Source organism: Salvia miltiorrhiza, chromosome 3, assembly GCF_028751815.1.
Source record: "Salvia miltiorrhiza cultivar Shanhuang (shh) chromosome 3, IMPLAD_Smil_shh, whole genome shotgun sequence".
Lineage (NCBI taxonomy): Eukaryota > Viridiplantae > Streptophyta > Magnoliopsida > Lamiales > Lamiaceae > Salvia > Salvia miltiorrhiza.
Genome location: NC_080389.1, coordinates 4,885,149 through 4,911,926, shown reverse-complemented (window position 1 = coordinate 4,911,926; position 26,778 = coordinate 4,885,149). Strand labels below are relative to the sequence as shown.

Here is a 26,778-nt window from a genome sequence, read left to right as displayed (position 1 = left end):
CGGAACGAATCCCGTCGAGAAAATTGCGGCGTTCTCGACGGATTCTCGACGGAATTTTGGTGCCATCGAAAATCCGTCACAAATCCGTCGAGAAAATGCGAATTTCTTAAACTATTAATTTAATTTTTATAGCCCGTCGACAATCCATCGTAAAAATATTAAAATTTAATTAATATAATTTTTATTTTACGGGCCCGTCGAGAATCTGTCAAGAAATATAATTTTTGTGTAATTATTTTTAATATTTCGGTTGTCCGTCATTAGTCCGTCAAGAATATTAATAATCACTACTAAATAATACTATCTCTTCCCCATAATTTCCCCAAATTCAATTGCCCTAAATTCCTAAATTCCGCTGCCGCCGCTCGCCTTGCCGGAGTCGATCTACGCCGCTCGCCTCTCCCTCCCTCGACTTCATCCCGATCGAGCGGTTCTCTCTCTCTCTCAAGATTTGTATATTTTCAGAGCTATCGTCGCCTCACCTCGCCGTCATCGTTGCCGGAGCTCTGAGTGTGGTTGAAACTCCCGAAGCCTTTGATTCCAACCGTTAGTTTCCTTGCTCTTGCTCTCTCTTCTTTCAGATATATTGCTCTCGATAATTTCCGTAGAAAACGTTTCTCTCTGTAGAAAACCGGAACAAGGCTCGGGTTCGTGGTCGGAGCTTGTGCCCCCATTGAGAGCGGGATCAGGGAGATTCGCGAGGCGCTGAAGCTCGCCGGAAATGTCGCTGGAGCACGCCGAGAAATCGCTGAGTTGAGAAAGAAAGTGCAGTCACAGGTTAGATGTGTCCTACTTGAACTATGTTCTCTTATTAGGATGAAGTTAAACTTTTAGTCACTTTTCCTTCTCCACTTGGCTTGTTATATTTTCTATTTTGGGCTGAATACACACGCACATCGTTTGGGGTAGATTGATTAATTATGCTTCATGCCTTGTTCTATGCACTGAGCTGCCGACACTGGTTAAGAACTTTCTGTAGTTAGTCTTCTGCTTGTTCTGCATAAACAGTGTATTTAAATTTCTAACAATTTTTGTCTTATTTTTCATTGTTACAGTCATCTATCTCTTGATTCTGCATTCTTGGAATCTGAGCATATAATTGATTAGCCTCCTCTTGGGCTTGCATTTTAGAGCACCTGAACATCTAAGATCGCTATTAGAACCTCCTGATTCACAACACCAGGCTGCGAAGACTATTAGTGTTGATGGTAAGTTTAGCTTCTTAGAGGAACAGTTTGGGCTGATTATATATTTCTTAAATTGTTGGGCTTGGTTCTATTACTGAGATTACACTTTTTAGTGTCAAAAGTCAAATTGCTGATGCCAATTTATCTTGAAGAAGTCTGTGATATTTGTCACCAGTTTCTTTCTATAACTTTTCTATTATATATTGCCATTAAATTTGTTCTCATATGTAGTGCTGAATGTTAAAGTTACTTAAAGGTAAACAAAATGGAAAGAGTTATACATGTCTGACTAATTAAAGGAACAAACTCTAACTTTTGTGTCGTTGCTGTAATTCTAATAGAATATATATGTCATTACTTCAACTATTTTTAGTGGATACTACTTTAATTTAATTTATCCATATATGTTTTAGAATTGATTTACAATTGCAGACTTTTTTAATCCCATGAAAGTAACTATGAAATTGATTTTTTTACTGTATATAAGCAATTTTTTGTAAGCTAGCTCCAACTTGTTAAATTCATATAGGAAAACTGAACCCTAATTTATTGTAGCTTTTGCAAGATTGTTGGGTGAGCTTCAATACAGGCATCTCGTGAGCTTTTGTCAAGATTTGCTAAAAGGTTAGTCTTTTATAAACTTACTTAATTTATGTGTTAGGACGTTTTAGGATTATTGTATGAATACATGCGTAATTTACTTAGTTTATGTGTTAGGTTACATAATTTAATCTAGCTAAGTTATGGCCTTTTAAATACTAGGTTACTTAGATTGATTAGATTAGTTGTATCTAGCCATGACATTAAGTGATTCACACAAGCTATGACCTTTTAAATATTAGGTTACTTAGATTGATTAGATTAGTCACATTAAGTTATTGCAATTGATTTTATTTTTGTTAATTATGTCGCCGGTGGGGGAGAGGCGAATAGCATGTTTGATTGAATTTGAATAAGCATGATTATGTGCGTTGAGCATGATTTAATTTTAATATTAGTATGCTTGTGTCGCCGGTGGGGGAGAGGCGATTTTCTATTTTGGAGGTTGGGCGCCGGTGGGGGAAAGGCGATTTTCTATTTTGGAGTTTGGGCCGCCGGTGGGGGAGAGGCGGAGGCGGTAGCAATGGCTACTGCCCTGGTTTTTAATAACTTTTGTGACTAAAACTTAAGAACATGTTGAAACAAAAATGTTGAAACTTAATAATATCTTAAGGAACATGTTGAAACGGCTTGGAAAGCCTATTGGGATCTACCTGAAGTGAAGCGCATATCCGAGCAGGCGAGCAAGAACCGGCGCTCTGAACCTTGTAGTCCCGGTACAGGAATCGCCATACATCATGGCGGCTCGCGTAGTGCCATTGACCACGCCGAGCATATGGTGAGTTAAATAATTTATTTCGTTGTAATAAATTAAATTATTTTTATATATATATATTGTTAACATCTTATGTTTTTATTATAGGCTCGGGAAAAGAATATCCCGGTTGACTGTGCTGCGTATGATACATTTCTACGCATACACCGGAAGGGAGGATTATACACGGGCATACGTTCCGAGGCACACGCGGTAAGTGTATTACTTTAATATGTGTTAAAGTTTCATTATTCCATTTTTACTTGAATATATAGTTTTAATTCGATTCAACTAAACTAATTGTAGGTGGAGATTGAGAGTCGCATTCAAGATATTCAAGCCACTCAAGGTAGGGATCCGACACCAGAAGAGGTACACGCCATCTTTAAGGAGGTGGTGAAGAGGGACACGAAAGGCCGTGTGCTCGGGATGGGAATGATGACACAGATGGTGTCTAGTGGATCTAGTACTCAGTCTACTAGCACGTCTCAGACTGCCCCTGCTGCTTCTCTTGAGGAGGTCGAGGCGCTAAGAGTTGAAGTGAATGCTCAGGCTACTAGAGGGAACGACCTCGAGGCACGTCTGCTGGAGCAAGATGGCACCATTAATGATCTCAAGAGTATGGTGGCGCAGTTTATGGCAAATATGAATAAGGGTCATAATTGATACTTTTTATGAAGTTTGAATTTATGTTGTGTTGAGTTTGGATTTATATAGTAACTATGGAGTTAGAACTTATGATACTTGATATTTAGCTTAATTTAGGTATGTTGAATTTGGATGTTTAGTAAGTATGTTTGACTTTGGATGTTTAGTAAGTTTGTTTGAATTTGGATGTCTAGTAAATATGTTTGAATTTGGATGTTCATTATAAGTATATTTGAATTTGAATATTTTATATTGATTTTTACAGGATATTCAATATTGAGAAATATATATATATACAAATTGAATAATTGTCGACGGATTCTCGACGGAATCCACTTTAGGAGGGAAAACAAATTCTCGACGGATTCTCGACGGAAAGCAAAACTTGTCGAATTCTCGACGGATTCTCGACGGAATCCACCTTAAGAGGGAAAACAAATTCTCGACGGAAAATTCCGTCGAGAATTTCTCGACGGGAATTTCCGTCGAGAATCCGCCATTAATTAGTGAGATTTGGCATAATTCTCCAACGATCTATCGACGGGCTAAAATATTTTCTCGACGGAATTTTCCGTCGAGAAATTCTCGACGGGAAATTCCGTCGAGAATTAATTTCCCTACGATTAAATTAATGACTCCCGATTTCCGTCGAGAATCCGTCGAGAACAAAAATAACGACGGGTTTTTTATATTTCTCGACGGGATTTTCCGTCGAGAATTGCGAATTTTTTTGTAGTGTAGGTTACCAGATCTCCCTCCATATATTGAGCACTTGAAGTTGATTAATAGCTGTCTCGATGAAAACCCCATGCCAATACTAGGGAAGTTACTCAACCTGAAATTCCTCAAATTGCGGAATGCATACACCGGTGAAGAAATGGCGATTTCGCCCTACGGCTTTCCCGATCTCCATTTGTTGTACATCGAAGAGCTGTGGAATCTGAGAAATGTGCAGGTTGGACAAGGTGCGATGCGGCAGATCGAGAAATTAGAGATCAAGAACTGTCCAAATCTAGAAACCCTTCCGGAAGAGATCGGGTCGACGATTGAAGTGCCAGTGTTAAAAATGGTGACAACCAAAAACATTGCCACAAAGTTCCGAAAGTCGGCCTTAATCTCCAAACTGAAGTTGGCGGAGATCAAGCCATGATCTTTGATGTCTGAAATAATCTGCACAATTTGAAGTTGATATGTTTTGTTTGTTGGTAGTTGGATGGTTTCTATTTTTCTCTTCCTTGCTTTCCCTCTCTCTTTATTGTGTGTGTTTGTATTTTTTCCAACTATTCTATAAACAATTTCTGAATTTGAGCATTTGCATCTGTGCAATACGTACTGAAAATATTTTTATACTTTTTTTATATATAAAGTAGATATTAATTCAATTATTATACAAAAAATTATTTATACAATAAAAATATAATTTAGCTGAAATATATTTGAGTTGGATATAGAAAAAAAAAAGAAGATGACTTCACAATAATAAAAGTTGATATTATGAAAAAGTAAAAATTTAGAAAAGAAAATAAGTTAAATGAAAAAATAAAGAGAAATGAAAATAAAATACATTAAATGTTTAACTAGATCATCATAACGTAGCCTTAATTACTCTTCATATCAGAAAGGAAGAAGTGAGAGTATTCTCGAGCGCTGGATGTCCAAAAAATCAAATTATGTCTTATGTAAAATTATTTGAACACAAAATGCCTATTACCTATATATAGTTAAACACAAATACGATAAGTATGAGATCCGCGTGAATTTAATAATACATCATATGTACATTTTTTTTTTTCTTGAAACCGGTTTCTTCCTATATGGCGTTTTTTGTACTTGAGGAGCCATGTATCGCGCTTTTGGTATGTCTACATAAACAAAATGTGTGGTTCAAATTTGAATCTAAATACACCTAAGAAAAGTGATGTACCAGTTCCTGGCCATATAAATATAACCTGTAATTACTGTGTCAACATGCATGATGCATTAATGTGACATTTATGAACAACCAATCTATATTAAAATAAAATATGATATTTATGGGGAAAGAGCCAATCAAAGTATATTAGTATTACTAGTCATAAGAAAACAAATATCGATCATGTGAATACAGCAGCAACTGACAAGCGTTTCTCATCTGTCTATAATTATTAATTAGCAGAATTGTAATTAGAGTTGACTTTCGATTAAATTAATAATGGTTACTATATTAGTAAAATAATTTATTGACTAATTTGCACGAAGCATGTGGGGTGAAGGTGGAAACTTGCACGCGGTTTCTGATGGAAAATAGAAAACAACTAATTTACTTATAATAAGAACAACTGGCTGCATCTGCTTTCATCCCCTTCATGCCTTCTATTTTAATTGCGACTCTACATTATTACGAAAACTTTTGCAAATACTATGAAACCATGAAAGAAACGCCAATTTTCCTCTTTGTATGCTTAATTTAATTCTCTCTTGCAACTTTGTTTTAACTTGAAAGATAAGAAAAAAGGGTTCATTGGAGGATCGAGACAAGCAAAGATAAAAAAGAAGAATCACGTAACGGTAATTTCCTTCCATGTAGATTTGATTTTTTTTTTTTTTTGAGAAGGATATTAATTTGAATGATGTTTAAAGGATTAATGTCACTTATTAATTTCCTAGGAATTTATTTAGGGGATGGAGGGAGTATATCTATTCTATATGCATGATGAAACTACGTTAAAAAAGTTAATTCCAGAAAACATCAAATAAAATACGTATATACTACTTCAATATATTAAAGAAACGCGTTAACTGTTAAATAATCCAGATCTACATGCGACTAGGATTGAGTTCTACGTATATGATTCGCCTTCTATATAGAGATATCGTGTAACAATGTTATATACACGGATTTTGATTCACGAAAAATGTGTAAGCATATAAGGGCATAATTGCAAAAAAGGCTACTATTTTCATATTTTTATCTATATGAATATAATTACCTTTTGCTATATAAGAAAGGCTAGCTACATGCAAATATTATTGAATAATTTGATTGTTTTATCTATGCAACTATAATGATGGTCTATGGATGCAGTTGGCCTAATTAAGGTAACAACGAACATGGCAAAGGCCCTCATCTCATGGGTGATACGAAGGCTTGAGAGATCGTTGGTTGAGTTATCGGATTCCTCCGACGGGAAGATAGAAAAAGTAATTCATGAGATGAGAATTATTCTTGATTTCTTGAGAGACAAGAAATTGGGAAAAGGGAGCAGGCTAAATTATTTCATAGCTGACATCGCCGATATGGTTCGCGAAGCCCTCAACGTCGAGGATGACTCGAGCATCTACGCTAAGCTTCATCACCTCGAGACATGGGTCGGAGAGGTGAAAACGCGCGTGCTTAAATATGGAGTTGATGGGGCGGAGAATAGCTTAGAAGGAGACGACGGCGATGACGAAGAAGGAGATGCAGTAGGGTTGGAAAAAGACGTGAAGCGACTTCTTCACAGAGGTGTTTTTAGCGAGGAACAAGAACTTCAAACTGCTACTATCCCAGGCATGGTTGGTATTGGGAAGATGACTCTTGCGAGACAAGTATACAACCATGCAGGCGTCAAAGATCGATTCGACCGTCGTGTTTGGGTTAGTGTCGCAAGTGAGTTGAGTCATAAAGAGGTGCTTAAGAAACTGTTACAACAGGTGGTAGAATGTGAAGAACTAGAAAGAGATTTGTTATTGAAGAAAATGGAGTATGCGGACAACCGATGTCTGAGACAGATGCTTCACCAACGGTTGCAAGGAATGCGATATTTCATAGTTCTTGACGATTGGCCCGAAGAAATGTGCTTGAAATCTATCTTGAAAGGTCTTCCACATGAAGGTATGTGTGTTCATGTTTTTGCTTATCTAGTCCTCCCATTTTCACTTATACGAAGCGTTTGGTTTGTATGACTGAGCCCGTGATGGATAACTCAGCCTCACTCTAATCATGCAATTGAGTGCATTATTTATCGCTCCGAAGTTGGATGGATTATTTAATCACTCTCTAATTAATCCTATTAATCATGCTACATAATGAACTATGAAGCATCCTTTTTCTTGTGCAATTAGAAATTAGTGTTAATGGTAGTTTTTACCCATTAAAAAACATAAAATATATTATCCATCATAAAAGAAAACTATAAAAATTATCCATTTTGAGCTTGAAATGAAGAAGAAAGTAGCCCTTTCTTATGATTTTTCTTTTATTTTTCGGTGTTTCCTCCTTCATTTAATTAAAAATTACGTACAAACTGAAAATCAAACAAAAAATAAAACTTTACAACCTAAAGCCCTGGAAAGCTTTTTCTCAAATTTTGTGTCTTCAGTTCGTACTTAATCTTTTAGTTTGAAAGATATGTTAATGTCTTCCATGTCGTAGTTAATGTTATTTAAGCTATTTTTATAGGTTGGATATACAATTTTTTAGTTGTAGTTAAAAGATTTGAAGTTCATGTAGTTATTCTACATCACTAGACTCACGAACTTTGCTCGATATGGTAGAGCATGTTGAGGAAAGGTGGTAAATGCTAATGCTCGACATGTTCGACCACTTCGAGTCGAACATGTCAAGCATTAATAATAAATGCACAAATGCTCGATATGTTCGACTCGTATTAGTGGTAAATGCACTACATTTTTGTTCCTACTCATGTTATTTATTTTTCATATGACTAATGTCATTCTTTATAAATCACACTCCCTTCGTCTACGAAATATTGTCCTAATTTGCCATTTTTGTCCGTCCATAAAAAGTTGTCATAATCTATTTTAAGTAATAATTTGTGGGTCTCTTTCTCCACTCACTAACATAATGAACTTTTAATTTCCACACTTTTCTTCATTTGTGGGCCCCTTTCTCCACTAACTAAATAAACAACGCAATTTTTTTTAATACCAGTGCATCCCTCCCTTGGGACAACATTTCGTGGACGGATGGAGTAATTCTTGTGCATTTTGGATATTTAGCCATCTGATCGTTCCTTTCTGCATCATTTTCATATAAACAGACAAAGGAAGTAGATTGCTGCTCAGAAAGGGAACTTATTACATAGACGCAGCCACTCATTACAATCATGACATAAAGTGTTTGGATTATGATAGTAGCTGGCAATTGTTTCTGAAAATAATATTCTCAGCCACAAGTGAGTACACATTCCCAAAGAAGTTGGAGAAGAAGGCAAGAGAGATGTTGGCAAAATGCGGCGGTCTGCCATTGGCTCTAAAAGATGTGGGAAAACAGTTAGCAAAGAAGAGATGCTCAGGGATTGAATGGGAAGAAATTCTTCAGCAACCAATAGATTTGAGTGCAATATTGGAGATATTGGAATTGAGCTATCAAAAATTTGATCCAAAACTGAAGTCATGTTTCTTGCATCTGGCCTTCTTCAAGGAAAATTCAACACTGAGAGCAGAAAAGTTGATGCAGATATGGGCAGCAGGAGAAATCGTCCCAGAATTCGAAACTAAGACATATTTATATGAGTTAATTAGGGAATCCATTATTGAAGAGACGGATTTCACCATATACGATGGAATAAAATGTTGCCGCGTCAATGCTCTTCACAGGCTATCCATTGAAAAAGCATATGAGGATGTAAGTTTCGAGATTTTAAGCAGTAATGGAAACGCTCAACCCTTGCAGAGTCCTCGTCATCGCGTTATCAAATGTAGCAGAGACAAGTTCAACTACTCCACGGATCGAGATAAACATCTTGTTTCTCTCTTCTTCCATGGAGGTGGCTACTTGAACGCCAGTCCATCTTATTGGAAGAGCTTTGAACTACTTAAGATACTCGACTTGGAAGATTTCGGGCTCAAGATTTTACCAGAAAGTATCGGCACATTGATGGAGTTAAGATACTTGGGATTGAGAAACAACTACTTACAAGAGCTCCCACGCTCGTTGAAGTGCTTGAAAAAACTCAAGGTTCTTGATATAGCTCTAAACTTTATAATGGAGATGCCAGATATTATATGGGAATTGCGTAGCCTCGGTCACATCTACATGTCTGATGTGATTTGCCGCAAGCCTTTGAAGATAGACGCACTGCGGGCTCTGGTGAGCTTGACCTACATCTCTCTGTTGATAATTGGATATATGAGCTCTCGGGCTTGCAAACGTTGTACAGTCTCCGAAAACTGGGGATTCAAGAACTGGATGCAAACTCAAATGTAAGCAAGCTCTTTGCATCATTGGCTGAGCTCAAGAATCTTGAAACCCTAATCTTAAGAGGGTTTCGTTTCAGAAGCATGCCTTGTTTGGACGAGCTTCGTATTCTACACGGCCTCGTTGCACTCAAACTCGATGGACTCCTTGCTAGGTTACCAACTGCTGATAATTTCCCTCCAAATATCCGTTACTTGAAGTTGGTTAATACCCGTCTTAACGAAGATCCCATGCCAGTGCTAGAGAAGCTACACAAGATATTCTACCTCAAATTGAGGAATGCATATGTTGGTCAAGAAATGGTGATCTTGCACGACGGGTTTCCCGAGCTACAATTCTTGTGCATCAAAGAGTTGTGGAATCTGAGAAATGTACGAGTTGGAGAAGGTGCAATGCCTGATCTCATCAACTCAGAAATCAAGAATTGTCCATATCTGGAGACCCTTCCGGAAGAGATTGGGTCGTCGACGAGTTCTGTGAACAAGTTGAAGATGGTGACAACGAAAAAAATTGCAACAAAGATTCGAAGGTCGGGTTTAATCTCCAAAATAGTTGAGGTGGATATTATGCCATAGGCGCAGCTGAATCTGAAGTTGATATGTTTTACTTTGTAGTTGAAATTTCCCACTAATTTATTTAATCTTACCCGCGAAATTGTATGCAAGACATTTCATGTCTGATGGTATCATCGATCAGATTTCTAGAGTATGAAAACATGACACAAAAATAGCCATTTCTAGAATATACACTGCAAAAAAACGCCGAAATACCGGCGGGAATTACCGGCAGCGGAGCTCCCGCCGGTAATTACCGGCGGCACAACGACGGCAAACAAGGTGACCGGCTGGCGGCATTATCGGCGGCATGGTCGCCGCCGGTATTTATAAAATAATCTAATTTAAGTTTAATTTTAATTGTGGGATATTATTTACCGGCGGCATTTTGCCACTGGTATTTGTTAAATTAAATCGTGTCTCCCTTCCCAGATCTCCTTTTCACGCAGCCCTCCCCCCCCTCCCCCGCTCCCAGCCGCACCCCCACCCCCAGCCGCCGCCGTCAGACCATCGCCGGCGGCCAGCCACCTCTGCAGGTCCTATTTCTCTCTCTTTCTCTTTCTCTCTCACTTTCACATCTCATTTTCTTTCTTTATCGTCTCAGTTCGACGACGTTGCTGCCGCCACCGCCACCGACCACTACCGTACGCTCTCGTTCTCGCTATTTTATTTATTAATTAATTATTTTATTATATTAAAATTAATGTTAATTAGATTAATTTTAATTAATTTATAATATGTGAAGTATGATTAATTTTAATTAGTTAGATTAATTTTAAATTTGTTTTTACAATTATTTTGTTAGAATCTAATTAATGTTAATTAGATTAATTTTAATTAATTTATAATATGTGAAGTATGATTAATTTTAAATTTGTTTTTACTATTATTTTGTTAGAATCTAATTAATGTTAATTAGATTAATTTTAAATTTGTTTTTACAATTATTTTGTTAGAATCTAATTAATGTTAATCAGATTAATGTTAAATAAATTAAAGTTTGATTAATTATAAAGCATGATTAATTTTAAGTATGAATTTGTTAGAGATTTATTTATGTTAGATAATTTTTTTAAATTAAGTATGATTAATTGAATTTTAAGTATGCTAGTATGTGTTTATCATGAAATGATATGATATTATATATTGTGAGATAGATTTAATCAATTTCTTAAGGATCTTCTCCCTTTGGGATAAAAATTGATTACTCTTAAGGATCTTCTCCCAACAATAATTGTTTTAAATTTAATTACTCCATTTTTTATTGCTTTATATGTATTGTATTATTACTTCGATAATGGGGGGCCGGGTAGACCTAGTATAGGCTTAGTAAATTAGGACCACTATGGTCACTATAGCTGCTGGTAGAGTCGAGCACTTGGTAGTTAGGATAGTGGGGCTATGCTGTCGAAATTTCATTTGATTCAAGTAATTTATGATCTTTTATTTATTTTTTTCAATTAGAATTTGCAAGAATGAGTGATAATCGTATGTTGATGTACGCGAGATACAATGATCGTTCTGCATTTGAAACAGGACTTGAGAGTTTCCTTGAGTATGCAATAAATCAAACGACGTACACAGATGGAGAAGGTAACATTAGGTGCTCGTGTAAGAAGTGCAAGAATGCAGCCTTTTTATCTGTACCTACTGTCAGAGAACATGTTAGTAGGCGTGAACTTGTCCTCAATTACACAACCTGGGTTTATCACGGGGAAGCACCGATGTATATGCCGACAGAATATGTTGGACCTAGTAATTACCAAGTAATGGATGAGGATGATGGGTCATACAATAACTACGAAAGGATGGTGCATGATCATGCTGAACCTAGTAATTACCAAGATCTTCCAAATCTGGAGGAGCCGCCTAATCCTGACGCTCAACAGATTTATGACATGTTGAACGCAGCCGATAAACCATTGTACCCATCATGTGACACTTACTCACAATTATCCTAGATAACTCAATTCTTGAGCATAAAGGCTGAAAACCACATGTCAGAGAGATGCTACAATCAGTTGTCGTCGATGTTTAAAATAGCTTTACCGAAGGATAACAACTGTCCAGAAGACTTCTATAGTACGAAGAGAAATCTGCTCGGTTTAGGTTTGCCGATAGAGAAGATCGATTGTTGTGTTAATAATTGCATTATCTATTGGGGGACGATAGTGAGTTGCACAGTTGTAACTTCTGTGGCGAGTTGCACAGTTGTAACTTCTGTGGCGAGTCACGATATAAGGAGACACGGCGTGCATCTGGAAAATTGCGAAAGAAATCTGTTCCCGCAAAACAGATGCACTACTTTTCTTTGACGCCCCGACTGCAGAGGTTGTTTGCATCTATAGCAACAGCCGAGAATATGTGTTGGCATGCGATTTCAACAGACGATAGGGTTATGCACCCGGCAGACTCTCCGGCATGGAAACACTTGAATTCAGACGATTGGGTCTCTCTACAGATGGTTTTGCCCCCTTTGCACAATCAGGACGTCAGTATTCGTCTTGATCGGTGATTGTCACACCATATAACTTGTCTCTGTGGTTGTGCATGAAAGAACAATTCATGTTCCTCACAGTTCTCGAGCCTGGGCCATCTTAACCCAAAGATGAAGTTGGACGTATTCTTGCAGCCACTGATACAAGAGTTGAAATATTTGTGGGAGGTAGGTGTGAACACTTACGACGTATCTGCAAAGTAAAATTTTCACATGCGGGCAGCTCTTATATGGACTATCAGTGATTTTTCCGACATAAAAATAAGGACGGAAACGAGCTTGATACGTAATTAACAACATCTCTTGGATATCATCTCGACATATTCTAATGTTATGAATGTATATGATATTGTATATTGAAGTAGACTTCAAATAAATATTAGGATTAATTGCCTATAAATCCATAACGTTTTCTCAGAATTGGTTTTTGCTCCTAATTTAAAAAATCTACTTTTAAATACATAACCTTTCATTTTTATCTCGTTTTTAACCGATCGTCAATTTTTTTTACGCCAGTGCCGGAATTGACACTGTGGCAGCCGAAAATGACACCTAGTCATTTTGTTTTCACATGTGGAATTAAAAAAAATATATACAAAAATCCCCCATCTTCTTCCTCCTTCCCCCACCCCCAGAACCCTAATTCCCCTCCCCCACCCCGCTGCCACCACCCCCGCCGCCACCACCGCCGTTACCGTCTCCGGCCGCCACCACCTACTCCTGCTACTTAGCTTGGGCCACCACCAGTTCCTCTTGTGCAGCTTCCTCAACACCATCTGGAAAGCTCGAACTCTAGCGATGGAAATAGCGACGACAAGCCAGCGTGCCACGGAGGAGAGGCTACGGATTGGTCGAGCTCATTTTAAGGTGGAGCAAGAAGGGGACTTAGACAACACCATTAAAGTATATATAGGTGGCGGCGGGGTGTGCGAAACCCTAGATCCCCAAATGCACGACCCTCTACTCCTTCGATTTTCGGCAGCTGTGGAGAAACCACAGCCACCGCTGCACGCCCAAATCAGTTTGAAAGATTCGTGTCCCATTTCGACGGTACTTTTGGGGGCCGGAGCGGCTGAAAGAGGGTTAGGCGGAGGGTGTGATAGAGAAAGACGGGGACCGAGGGACGTGGCGGAGGGCGATGGTTGTTGAGGATCTTGGTGGAGGCGAAGGAGAAAATGAAGTGTGGTGGGGCTAGGAGACTGCCGGTGAAATTGGTGGTGGAGGAGATGGAGACCAGAAGGGAGACGACGATGGAGTAGCCTCTGATGCAGAGGGTGTCGGCAAAAAGAAAGGCGGAGGAGGGTTGTGGGAGGACAGGGCCAATGGTGGAGGCTGATGCAGACGGCAGGTGCAGGGGCCGGCGGGTGGGGGACGACCCTTTCAGCAGCCCACTGGTTTGAGAGAGAAGGACATTTCTGGGGGACGACCGACGGGTCTGCGAAACCTCGGTGGTGGTGGCAGGGGTGAGGCGGTGGTGGGTTGGAGGAGGGGAATTAGGGTTTGAGATTGGGGGTTTGGGGATAATGATGATGTAGAATTTATTTTTTTATTATTATTTTTTTTCCACATATCATAATATGCTTAGGTGTCAATTTTCGGCTGCCACGGCATCAATTCCGGCTGCCACCGTGTCATTTCCGGCGCTGGGGTAAGAAAAAATCGATCACCGGACAAAAATGAGACAAAATGAAAGATTTATGTATTTAAAAATAGATTTTTTAAATTGGGAGCAAAAACCAATTCCGTGAAAACGTTATGGATTTACATGCAATTAACCCTAAATATTTCCTTAAATCTGAAAATTCATAATAAAAAGCTAAAAATACATTTATTAATAGTAAACATTTATACATTCATTCAAACATCGTTCGACCAACATTACATTTAAACATTGTTTATGAAGCTACTCAAAATATTTGTAAAAAAAATAATAAACAGCTCTTTACTCCGTCAAAAAGATATTTACATCTTCACTTCTCTTGAAACAGCTCTGCTCAATTCTCTGATGTTTTCGACTCATCATATACCTAAGGAGGAGCAAGTGTTGAAATGGTCCCGTGCCTCCTGCATAGTGCATAAACAAATAAAAAATAAAATTACAATTTTAGCACAAATAGCTTTTGGTGGACGTCGCCAACCACCAAATAATTCCTGCAGAATTATCAAAATAAATTAGTATCGTGATAAGCAGGGTCGATCCCACAGAGAGCAGGTAAAATCATTCAATTCCCTAAAATCTATAATTTTGGTGATGCCACCACGCCTTAATTTTGAGAAAATATTAATTAAACTAAGAAAATAAAATTAATCAAATAAAATACTCGAGAAAAATATCAATAGAAAGGTAATTCGGCTCAAATAAATCCACCCTAATTCAAAGCTCTGATCATCGACGCAATAATTAATTAATCCCTATCAACCAACCAGTTATAGGATACCGTGAAACGCAACGGACGTACCCCAATTCCTACTTACTGTGTCGATAAACAGCTGGAGACGCCAGACCTGCTTATTTCCCTTATTAAAATATAACCTAGCTGGAGACGCCAGACCTAGATTTAATATTCTAATAGCATTAAGATGAAGGAACCCAATTTATATCAATTATCCTAGATACGCTAGTAATAATTAATCCACCAATTAATTCCTACTACGAACACGGTAGTTTTATCACTAATTAGCCCTATTCCAACAATTACGGATTGGAGGTGCTAATTGACTGTAATCCAATTAAACTTAAGTTGATCAGGCTTAAATAAAATCAGAATTATCTTGGAACCTAGGAATTAATCGAAATTAATAGGAATCAATTTTAAACTAATTAGGTCTCACAGATTAATAAATTAGGGTTTCATTATTCTCGCCGAATTAAAAGCTTAGCTACTCATAATTAAAACTAGAACAATCAAAATAATTAAAAGCAAACATAAAATAAGAAAATAAATTGCAAACTGAAATAATAAAAGGGATCACCGCTAATTGATTCACAAAAAAACTGAAACTAATAAAATAAACCGTTGTCTTCAATTCTCCAGTAGCCGCCAATCACCAAAATAAAAGCAAAATAATTCAAACTAACCAAATTCTAAAATCTAAGTAATCACGTCTAATGTCTCTGGAATCACCAAAAAGAGTCAAACCTAATCAATATATATCTCCCCCAAAGTGGCGGCTCGGTGGAGTCTTATATGCTAAGGGAATTACTAATTCCTAGAGAAGCCGCAAAAGGAGCCCACAAAAATTGGGCTTTCGGCTCCCACAACAAATTAGGCCCAAAATAATTAAAATAAAAGTTTTGGGCTTAATTAAATTTAGACAATTAATTCCAAGCTCAATCTCTAAACTTCTTCACAATTCATGCAATTCTTTATCAAAAATCTCGACTTTCACCATCTCTTTGCATCCACGAGCTTCCACTCTCCAATCCATCTAATTCCTGCACCAAAATATCACAAATCATGTAAAACCAATATAAAATCATAGCAAAACACACACTAAACTAAGCAACTAAAATGCACACATCAGCTTTCTACATTCTAATACAGGACTAAGAGGGTGTTTGGCTAAGCTTATTTTAAAGAGCTTATAAGCTCTTGGAGCTTATAAGATGTTTCAAGAGCTTATAAGATGTAATTTTTAAGAGCTTATAAGTTGTCAAAGTGTTTGGATAATTGAGCTTATAAGCTAGAGAGAGAATTTTTTGTTAGAGAGAGAGAATTTTTTGTTAGAGAGAGAATTTTTTGTTAGAGAGAGAAAATCGAAGAAAAATGAACTTGAATGATATATAATGAAAATAATAAATTATAGTTGAAAAATATTTGTAAAATGATTGTTGCATATGAGATTATAAAAAAATAAGTTGGGGTAAAGGAACTTATTTTTTGGGGAGCTTATAAACTCTTGGAGCTTATAAGCTGTTTGAGAACTTATTTTGCCAAACACTTTGGAGGAGCTTATAGTTAAAACATGGTATCATCATCGTTTAGGGTTAGAACAAGAGTAGGAAAAGAGATTTTAAGATTGTAAACTGTATTTGGCATTTTATTTCTTGTCCTTCTTCCACTGATTACAAGACCCTTTATAGGGTGATAAAACATTACAAAAAGAAAGAAATAAAGTGATCACAATAATCAAGGATCTCTTGATATGTAATTGATCCTTGATTAATATGTTTCCTTAAATACTTTCAACACTCTCCCTCAAGTCGAGCGACGGGATTTCCGATGCTCAACTTGACAAGAACCTCTGAGAAACTTTTGGAGCTCACAGCCTTGGTTAAGATATCGGCGAGTTGGTCTTCGGATCTCACAAACGGTAATGTCACGATTCCTCCTTCGATCTTTTCTTTGATAAAATGCCTATCAACCTCGACATGTTTTGTTCTATCATGTTGAACAGGGTTTTCTGATATACTGATGGCAGCCTTATTATCGCAGAACATTTGGCATGTCTTGGTTGGTTGAAGGCCTAACTCTGTCAAAAGTCTTCTTAACCAAAGAACTTCGGTCAACCCACTTTTAATTCCTCTGAACTCGGCTTCAGCACTTGAGAGAGCCACCACCTTCTGTTTCTTACTCCTCCATGAAACAAGATTGCCTCCAACAAAGGTGAAGTATCCTGCTGTTGATTTTCTATCAATAGGATTTCCAGCCCAGTCAGCATCAGTGTAGGCCTGTATATCCAGATGTCCAGTTTTCTTGAAAAGCACTCCAAAGTCAAAAGTTCCTTTCAAATACTTCACAATCCTGAGCGCAGCTTCCATGTGGTCAACTTGTGGTCGGTGCATGAACTGGCTTACAACTCCAACAGCGTAAGCAATATCAGGTCGTGTATGAGAAAGATAGATGAGTTTCCCTACCAAACGCTGATACTTTTCTCGATCAGTCAATTCAGCTCCTTCCACAATCTGAAGTCCATGATTCACAACAATCGGTGTCTCTGCAGGCTTGCAATCTAGCATTCCAATTTTCGCTAGAAGGTCTAGAGTATACTTCTTCTGGTTGATGAAGATCCCCTTCTTTAATCTAAGGACTTCTATTCCAAGAAAGTATTTCAGTTTTCCCAAGTCCTTCATCTCGAACTCTTCGAACAACCTATCCTTCAACTTTTGTATTTCTTCCAAGTCGTCCACTGTTATGATCATATCATCAACATAAATGACCAAACAGGAGATAAGATTACCTCTCCTTTTTAAGAATAAGGTGTGGTCTGAGTTGCTTTGCTGGTACCCAAACTTCTTCATGGCTGCGGTGAATCTTCCAAACCAGGCTCTGGGAGACTGTTTGAGCCCATATAAAGTCTTCTTTAATTTGCATACTTCACCAACTTCGAATTCTTCTGAGAAACCTTGAGGAACTTCCATGTATACTTCTCTCTCTTCCTCTAATTCCCCATGGAGGAAAGCATTGGTGACGTCGAATTGGTGAAGATCCCAATCTTTATTGGCAGCAATAGAAAGAAGAGCTCTGACAGTGTTCATCTTTGCAACCGGTGAGAAAGTCTCCTCATAATCGATCCCATACATCTGGGTGTACCCTTTTGCAACTAATCGAGCTTTGTATCGCTCGATTGATCCATCCGGTCTCCTTTTGATGGTGAAGACCCATTTGCACCCTACAGTTTTCTTTCCCTTTGGCAATCTGCTTTTCTCCCATGTATGATTCCGATTTAATGCACTGATCTCCTTTTTCATGGCATCTCTCCAGTGTTCAATTTTGAGAGCTTGTTCTGCTGACTGTGGGATCTCTTCATCATACAGTGCTGCTTCATAAGCGATGGCGGTTTTAGATAGGTTTCCCTTGGAGATCCTTCCAATGGAATACCGAGAATTTCTCCCAACTTTCTCGGGGGTGTATCGTTTTGGAGGAACACCTCGTGTACTCCTGGGTGGTAGCACATATCTCCCTCTATCTTCCTCCACCGTACACACATTTTCCTGTTCCACTTCTTCAGCTTGAGAGATAGGATTAGTAACATGGGAAGGTAAGATGGTAGGTTCAGACATCCTTACCTCAGATATCAGAGTAGGAGAAGATCTAGGCGACTCATGCGGCGGATTGGATTGTTCATATGTAGATGAAGTATGCTCGGTGGCCAGGTTAACTTCCTCTGTTGGATCTGCTTCCGGTTCCGGCTTTGGCAACCAGCTTAACAAGTCAATTCTACTCTCTTCCTCACTCTCCCCCTGACTGGTAAGGTGGTTGTTGTAAAAGTACTCTGTTTCTAAAAAATTGCAGTTCATGGTGGTTAGGATTTGACGGGTTTGAGGATTGTAACACCGATACCCTTTTTGATTGACCCCATAACCAACAAAGATACACTTAAGGGCACAAGGAGAGAGCTTTGTTCGTTCATGTTTAGGAATATGAACGAATACAGAACACCCAAAGACACGAGGTTGAAGAGTAAGGGCCTCAGGTATAACAGAAAGGGTAGATAATTTTTGCAATGGGGTTTTAAGCTGAAGGGTTCTGGTGGGGAGACGGTTTACAAGGTAAACAGAGGTTGCAACCGCTTCTGGCCAAAAGGAAGTGGGTACTTTTGACTCAATCATCATGGCTCGGGTCATTTCAAGTAAAATCCGATTATTTCTTTCAGCAACACCATTTTGTTCAGGAGTATGGGGACATGTAGTTTGATGGATTAAACCTTTTTGTTGACAAAAATATTTCATGGAAAGATTAATAAACTCCCCTCCATTATCCGTTCTAAGGGTTTGAATATTTTTCTGAAATTGAGTTTGCACCATGGTATAGAAATGAGTAAACTTTTCAAAAACTTCAGATTTGTGTTTTAGAAAATACACCCACGTCATCCTAGTGCAATCATCAATAAAGAGCAAAAAATATCTAAAACCTTGACCCCCCATGATAGGTGACGGACCCCAAACATCAGAATGAACAAGGGAAAAAATCGAGTTTACTTGAGTATTATTAGGCTTAAAAGATTATCTGTGGCTTTTCGCCAAAACACAAGTCTCACAAGATAAACCCTCAGTTTTCATAAGTTTAGGAAATAAAAGCTTAAGATAACCCGTGGAAGGATGCCCTAAACGTCGGTGCCAAAGCCAGGCTTCCCGGTCTGCAGTTCTGTGAGCCAGCATCACCTTGCCTTGTTGAGCTATCTCATCCACATAGTACAGTCCATCCCGCTCAGTGCCACGCCCAATAATCTTCCCCGTCCTGATATCCTGAAGAAGACAGAAGTGGGGATGCATCAGCATGGTACAATTTAATTCTTTTGTGACGTGGCTGATAGACAATAATTTTTGTGAAAGAGACGGGACATATAGACAATTTGAAAGCCTTAAAGTGGGAGAAATCTCTATTGTTCCTGCTCCTTCAACTTGAGTCAAGTCACCACTGGCAGTTTGGACATGAGTTCTAAAGGATTTTGATGACTCGATAATATCATTTTTAACAAAGGTCATCGTATCAGTGGCTCCACAATCAAAAATCCATATCTTTATTTTTATTTGTGACTTGGTAAGCAATAGAGGTATCTATGGATTTTTCACATAAATTTGGGTCACTTTTCGAATTATGGGAAATTTGGGGTTCATTTGATAATTCTCCCAAACTAAAGGAATTAGAGTGGGGTTTATTTTGCAATATAGGAGAAATGGGAGGGTTTAGTGGAAATCCACCAAACCCTATACCTGAAAACCCTCGGTCCTTAGAGATGTCCGCCGCCTCGATCCCCTCTTCCAGTCGTTCCCTCCTTCTCTCTCGTCTGTTGATGACCGGTGCTCACCGCCACCGCCGATCCAGCGATCTTCGCCGTCTCCACACCAATCGCTGACTTCCCTTTTGCATTTTTGTGGTTGTCTTCCCACCAATCGGGATACCCCACGAGCCGAAAGCACATCTCCTTCGTGTGTCTCTGCATCCCACAGTGACTACAATGGAGTGTCGATTTATCCACCTTTTTTCGCGATGACGGGGCGTCGGATCGATTTGTCTGAGATCGTGCGGTGGTGGTCTGTTGGGTTCCTTCCGGCCGTGAGAAAGGGGGTCGAGAAGCGGCGAGGCCAACGCCGATTCCTCCCGATGATGTAGCTTCAGAGTCGGTGGAGGAGGTTGCCGGCTGTAAGATCAGAAGCCGGGCGGCCTCCCTCCTTACTTTCGAAAATGCCGACTCGGCTGAGGGAGATGGAGATTCCTTAAGGATGTCTCGCCGGATCCCGTCATACTTCGCATCTAATCCGGAGAGAAATTGGTAGAGGCGGCGGTTTTCGATTAATCTTCGGTACTTTGTGATTCCCTCCTCGCAACGGCCGATAGGATTGGGCTCTCTTCTATCAATATTGAGCCAAATGGTCTGTAGATTATTCCAGTAGTCTTCCAAGGTTAGTTGCCCTTGGTTGACCTTGTTGGCTCTCACTTCCAGGTCGTAAATTTGAAGTGGGTCAGCAGTTCCACTCCCGTACGTTACAGCCAGGCTATTCCAGACGGCTTTCGCCGTCTGATGTTTGGCGAAATTGATTACCAACTTGCCTTCCATGTTTTGTATCAACCATGAGAAAACAGACAGATCTGATTCCTCCCATTTGTAATAATCGGGATCCGTCAATTTCGGTGGCGGTGGTTGTCCGGTAATATGGCTCGACTTGCCTCTGCTCCCTATTGCCACCTTCATGAGGCGAGCCCATAGGGCATAATTGTTACCATCCAACTTGAATCCCAGCGTGACGTTGTCAGAATTTTGCATAAGATTCGCGATTTGTAGTGTTAACTCCTCTGAGTTTGTGTTTGTGATTTGGATCTCTTTTCCTGACATTTTGTTGTTCTGTTTTTGTAGGAAGGGAAGGGCCGAGAGGCCTTGGTCGAGGCAGAGGGTTCGAAGGAGGGTATGGAACGATGATGAAAAGAAACTGAGTTCCAAGATTAATCCTGCTCTGATACCAAGTTAAAACATGGTATCATCATCGTTTAGGGTTAGAACAAGAGTAGGAAAAGAGATTTTAAGATTGTAAACTGTATTTGGCATTTTATTTCTTGTCCTTCTTCCACTGATTACAAGACCCTTTATAGGGTGATAAAACATTACAAAAGGAAAGAAATAAAGTGATCACAATAATCAAGGATCTCTTGATATGTAATTGATCCTTGATTAATATGTTTCCTTAAATACTTTCAACACTTATAAGCTCCTAAACAACTTATAAGCTCAGCCAAACACCCTCTAAATCTTTTTTTTAAGTACGTGAAGAATGTCAAAAACCTTTTCTGCTATATACTTGTGATGAAAAGCAGCTCCTTTCTGCTGAGAGCTTTCTGATATGCTCTCTTTATAGAATTCGATTCAATCAGATCAACGAGGGGCACCGGCTTCCAATTCGAGATTCATTCGGATATTTGAGGAATCTAGAATTCTCTACTAAAATATCCTAGGATTTATCCCGATTACAAAGATAAATCTAGCTGTGAATTCTCTTGAATATACCTAGCTTATTCTTACTTAAAATATTATAAATAAATGCATCACACTTCAATATTACTCCTCCTTGATGTATTTATTGGTGACTCCAAGCATTTTTTATCAAGAAAAAGCTCATGAATAAAAAACATATATATATATATATTAATCAGAGTTTCAGGCAAGCAATTTAGAGGATGTTTGGCTAAGCTTATTTTCAAGAGCTTATAAGATATAGTTTACTAAGAGCTTATAAGTTGTCAAAGTGTGAGTAATTGAACTTATAAGTTAGAGAGAGAATTTTTAGTTAGTCAAAGAGAATTTTTGTTAGAGAGAAAATATATGAAAAATGAAATTAGAATGATATATGATGAAAATAAAAAAATCATAGTTAAATGTTGTTTTTAAAATGAGTGTTGCTTATAAGATAATGAGAAAATAAGTTAGGATAAAGGAACTTATTTTTTTGGAGAACTTAATATTATAAGTTTTTACAGATTATAAGTTTTTTAGGAGCTTATTTTGTCAAACACTTTGAAGTAACCCACTTAGTAATCAGATTAAACGCATTTCATGTTATGAAGTTATGCAACACACATCTCACTACAACCAATTATACACGTTCAACACCCCACAAAATTATGGACCATAGAATGATAGAAGCATCTTTCGAATCCCCACAGATAATTAATAATACACGTGATAAAAGTTTATTACAATTATTGTTTGACAGCAAATTGGTGGTCCATGGCCAGTGAACACAAGCTGAACCTGATCCGGCTGTGAGAATTAAAAATGAAAAAAAAAAAACATATAATTGCGAGAATAGGGTTTAAATATTCATAGCGCTCGTTTTACTCAGTATATCCTCCTATCTAAAATAATAATAATGATTATGATAAATTTACTATTTTACCCTATTAACTCATAATCCCCAAATTAAATATATCACCACACCAAACAATTATATATACGTCTGACTTCTCAAACACCTAACGCCGCCGATAGTATAACCAGAATTGCATTTCACAGCGGTGCTAATGTGTGTGTGGGCTTCAAGAGATGCCATTTTTACAACAAATATAACCATATCAATTCAAATAGAGATACTGCTCTGATTGGACTTCTTATTCACAATCGAAAATAATTAATCAACCCACTTCGAATTTCATTGAATTTGATAAAGCAAACCTCACAAAAAGATGGAACTTTTATCTTCTTTGACAAATATAAATCTAAGACAAAACAGAACAATATACATACTTAAAAGTAGCAAGGATGGAATTATATTGTTCCATCAAACTACAAATTAATTATGTTCACCATTTTCGTTTTGCATTGATGATTGATTTTCACAGAGCTGGTGTTGGGAACAGAAAGTGGAAAACAAGAGAAAGATAAAGAAAACAATATGATAAAGATGGACTCAAAGGTGGATACTTTATTGACTGATATGTAGAGGTATTTATCGGCCTCTGAATAACAGAAACATAGCAACGGGAAGATACTCTTCAACAGAAAATCAGAAATCCTAGCCACTAGCAAGATACGATACTCTACTAACTTGAAATGCTAAGAAATAGGAATAACAAAATAACAAACTATGACCAAGTCTAAATGCTGATGTGTCAATGATGAATCAGCAACTTCATTCAACAGCTGGTTCGTCGTCGGCAAAATTAAGATGCGCAGCGTTGACGTTTCAGGTAATGAATGTGAATCACAAGTGATCTTCTACTGCTTGCATCGATGCTTTACTGTCCAATCAAAGACTGGCTTTTTGCGTGCCTAGCCGCAGCGACGAGTGGGCTACGCTTCTCAAACAAACTCAACACTTTCTTCTACATCATGACATCGGCGAAGTTAGAAAGCTGAGATCTTAACAACCTCTTTCTCCGAGGATTGTTGGGAGTATTAGTTTGCCCTATAATCTTGATTCTTACAAGGAAGACAATCGTTTGATTTTGAGGCTGTGGCTATAAGGCATTAAATTTAGGGGCTATAGATTATAGGGTAAAATAGTAAATTTATAATTATGTATTATTATTATTGAATAATAATTACGGAGGCTAAACTGATTAAAATGGAGGCTATGAATATAATTACCCGTGAGAATAATGTCGTTAACCACATTGTTCAATTAATGAATTCGAGCCCCCGATGTCTAACATCCCGGAAGCACAATTCCGCCACTCGATTCGGCACCCTAGTGGTTCGTCTCAAATATATTCAATTAAAAAATTAATTTTAATTTAATATATTTGAGCTTAATATCGAAAAAATTAAAAAAAATAAAGAAGAATTTACAATAATAAAAATTGATATTATGCAAAGACAAAAAAATAAAAATAAAAGGAAATCGAAAAATAGATTTATTCAAAAAAAATGAGAGATGAGAGAGATTTTTTTAAAATGTTAATCATTAAATAAATATATCAAATTAAAGCTCTTAATTATCATGATCTTTAATTTGATATATTAAATATTTTATAATTAGTCGAATTTCACAATTTTAGAAATAAATAAAACAAAAAAAAAAGATAAAGAAAAAGAAAAAGGAAATATTGTTTGATATAAAGGTTTGAAGCAAACATGAAATTAATCACTCCTAGCAAAACGTACGTAGGCACATTTCCTTTCTTATTAAGATTGGTAATAAACATCCGTCAAAAAAAAAAAAGATTGGTAATAAACAAATACATAATTACATTGGAGGTTTTTTTTTTTTTTTTTAAATACGTGTTAAAAAGTAAATTTTAAGTTCGTATGACTATGGACTAGCCGGATATATATGAGAACTTTAACCTTCAACATTAATCACACTAATTCTGGACCAACAACACGCACACACATGAATATATTGTAGGATTATATTTATAAGCATAATCCCGACTCAGAAAACTTCTCTTCAACAATCCGATCAATCCTCTCCGCCATCTCCGGCGACAAATGATTCTTCCAATCCCCCACCTCTCCTCGACGAAAGAAGATACTATTCTCCGCATGACCCACCATTAGCTTCCCCTTCATGTTCACTTCCAAACCTCTGAGACCTTCAAAGCTACACAGTTCCAAGATCCGATCAACCTCCCCACCTTCCTCCTCCTCCGCTGAGAAGGCGCAGCCGAGGAACTCCGCCACACGGTGCACCTCCGCGGCCGGCCTCGCCTTCATATCCTCGTACTTGAGGAACAAAACCCTCTCAGGGTTTTCCAAGCTCTGCTTCCAATAACCAAGAAAATGATCCCAAAAGGGCCCATAGCTGTTCAATCCCTCGCAAAATTGCTCCAATGCCTCCGCCATCGTAAAGTCCGCCACCCCTACCCTGGTGAAGAAGTGCCACGCCGACACAAAGGTGTCCTTCGGGTCCCTCGCCACGTACAGGATCTTGCACTTGGAGCCGCTCCTGATCGACTCCGGGAGGGAGGAATGGGGCATGTGCGTGGAGAGGAGGCGGGGGGAGGGGAACGAGGCGATGTCGAGGGCTTTGCTGCTGCCGTAGAGGCCTATCTCGAGGAAGGGCACGAGGTCGTGGGGGTTGCTGGAGAGGAGGGGGTGGTCACCAGAGGCGGCAGGGTGCCGCCTCCGGTTAAGTAGGGCGAAGGCAATCGCCTTCAGCCACGTGGTGCCGCATTTCGGAGTGGAGGCGACGAAGACGTCGGAATCCTCGGCTTGGAAATGTTCTTGGCATGAAATCACAGCTTCGAGGACGCCCTCCAAGTACCAGAAACCTTGATAATGATAGCAGTAGAGAGGCTCTTTTGCGAATATTTTTTTTCTTGGTAGAGTGGAGAGGAAGTCTTTGAAGTCTTGGGATAGTGGTGGCGGTTGGAAGGTATTTGTAAATGACATGCTTATGTATCTCTTAGAATTTTTGGGTGGTGATTGTTTTGTGTTTAGGTTTGCATGCATGAGGTCTATATATGCATATAATTGGGATAGCTAATACCTCACAATCTCATGGACGGAGCCAGACTTTTGATACAGGGGGTCCAAATTTTTTGAAATTTTTTTGAAAAAACATAGGGGGGTCCAGTGACCCCATTGCCCATCCTCTGGCTCTGCCCATGCCTCACATCAGAGGCGATTCCCAACAAGTTGTCAGAGTTCCTCCACCCAGCAACCCGCCGGGCATCCTCCCCCACCGCCCCAAATACCCAGCTACTCCGACGCCTCCAAATCTCCAGCAATGAAGAAAATCTGAAATTGAAGCCTTAGATCTTAGGCGAGGAAGACCCACCGTCGTCGGTCTTCCTCCCCCAAAACCTTCAATTCCAGAAAAACTTCAAAAAAGCCCTTTTAAGTCAAGGAAAATCGAGGATTTCAGGGGTGGTCTCAGAAATGTTATCATCATCGACCTTTTTCCCGTCGCCGCCTCCTCCACCGCTCAAATACATCATGGCAGCGGAGGGGTGGCGTGCGAGAATGCTACCGCCACGTAGAGGAGCTGAAGCAGGGGGCTGCGCTTGGTTAGGGTTTGCAGAGGAGTTGAAATCGAAGCCCTAGATCTTAGATCTGCAAAAACTGCCCCAAATTCGAAATCGAAGCCCTATATCTTAAGCGAGGAAGAGAATGAGAGGTGGAGTAAGGCGGCGGCGCTCGCCGGTCTTTCGGAGGCGGAAGGTGAGGCAGAGGGGGGGGGGGGGGGAGCAATAGGAATGGGGTTGAGAAAGAAAATGGGCCAAAATAGTTCAACCCCTAATAATTAAAGCCTGAACTGAATTTTAAGTAAAATAAGAGATGATTAAATTATCTCTAATCAAATGCTTAATATCCCTAATTTTATCAAATATAGAAACATATCATCTTCGTTGGGACGGCCCGAAAATAAATATGTATCATCTTCGATGGGACGGAAGGAGTATTAAAAAGTGTTGTAGCACCTCAGAATCAGATGAAAGAGCTCCAGGCAAAGATGGGTGTCGGATAAGTTAGACGGT

At 38.7% G+C, this 26,778-nt stretch overlaps 3 protein-coding genes across 6 annotated transcripts; 2 read left to right on the top strand and 1 right to left on the bottom strand.

Moving 5' to 3' along the window:
• The first annotated feature begins 38 nt into the window (after nucleotides 1–38).
• On the top strand, nucleotides 39–3,382 carry LOC131017141 (uncharacterized). Of its 4 annotated transcripts, XM_057945877.1 has the most exons (6): nucleotides 62–546; nucleotides 628–777; nucleotides 1,056–1,208; nucleotides 2,401–2,565; nucleotides 2,650–2,754; nucleotides 2,848–3,382. In XM_057945877.1, exons 3-6 carry the CDS (start codon nucleotides 1,206–1,208, stop codon nucleotides 3,205–3,207), a joined length of 633 nt encoding a protein of 210 aa, XP_057801860.1. In that variant the 5' UTR covers nucleotides 62–546; nucleotides 628–777; nucleotides 1,056–1,205; the 3' UTR covers nucleotides 3,208–3,382. The 4 variants fall into 4 exon arrangements, 2 of the variants coding, with proteins under 2 accessions (XP_057801861.1, XP_057801860.1); XM_057945878.1 differs by having other exon boundaries at nucleotides 39–546; nucleotides 628–1,208; XR_009099446.1 differs by lacking the exons at nucleotides 2,401–2,565; nucleotides 2,650–2,754; nucleotides 2,848–3,382 and adding exons at nucleotides 1,743–2,231; nucleotides 2,273–2,346 and having other exon boundaries at nucleotides 48–546.
• Nucleotides 3,383–6,227: 2,845 nt separating this feature from the next.
• LOC131017140 (probable disease resistance protein At1g58390) lies at nucleotides 6,228–9,386 on the top strand. The gene is made up of 2 exons (XM_057945876.1): nucleotides 6,228–7,042; nucleotides 8,211–9,386. Exons 1-2 carry the CDS (start codon nucleotides 6,244–6,246, stop codon nucleotides 9,377–9,379), a joined length of 1,968 nt encoding a protein of 655 aa, XP_057801859.1. The 5' UTR covers nucleotides 6,228–6,243; the 3' UTR covers nucleotides 9,380–9,386.
• A 15,143-nt stretch (nucleotides 9,387–24,529) lies between these two features.
• Nucleotides 24,530–26,476, bottom strand: LOC131017139 (cytosolic sulfotransferase 5-like). The gene has a single exon (XM_057945875.1). It carries the CDS (start codon nucleotides 25,748–25,750, stop codon nucleotides 24,713–24,715), a length of 1,038 nt encoding a protein of 345 aa, XP_057801858.1. The 5' UTR covers nucleotides 25,751–26,476; the 3' UTR covers nucleotides 24,530–24,712.
• Between the last annotated feature and the right edge of the window lie 302 nt (nucleotides 26,477–26,778).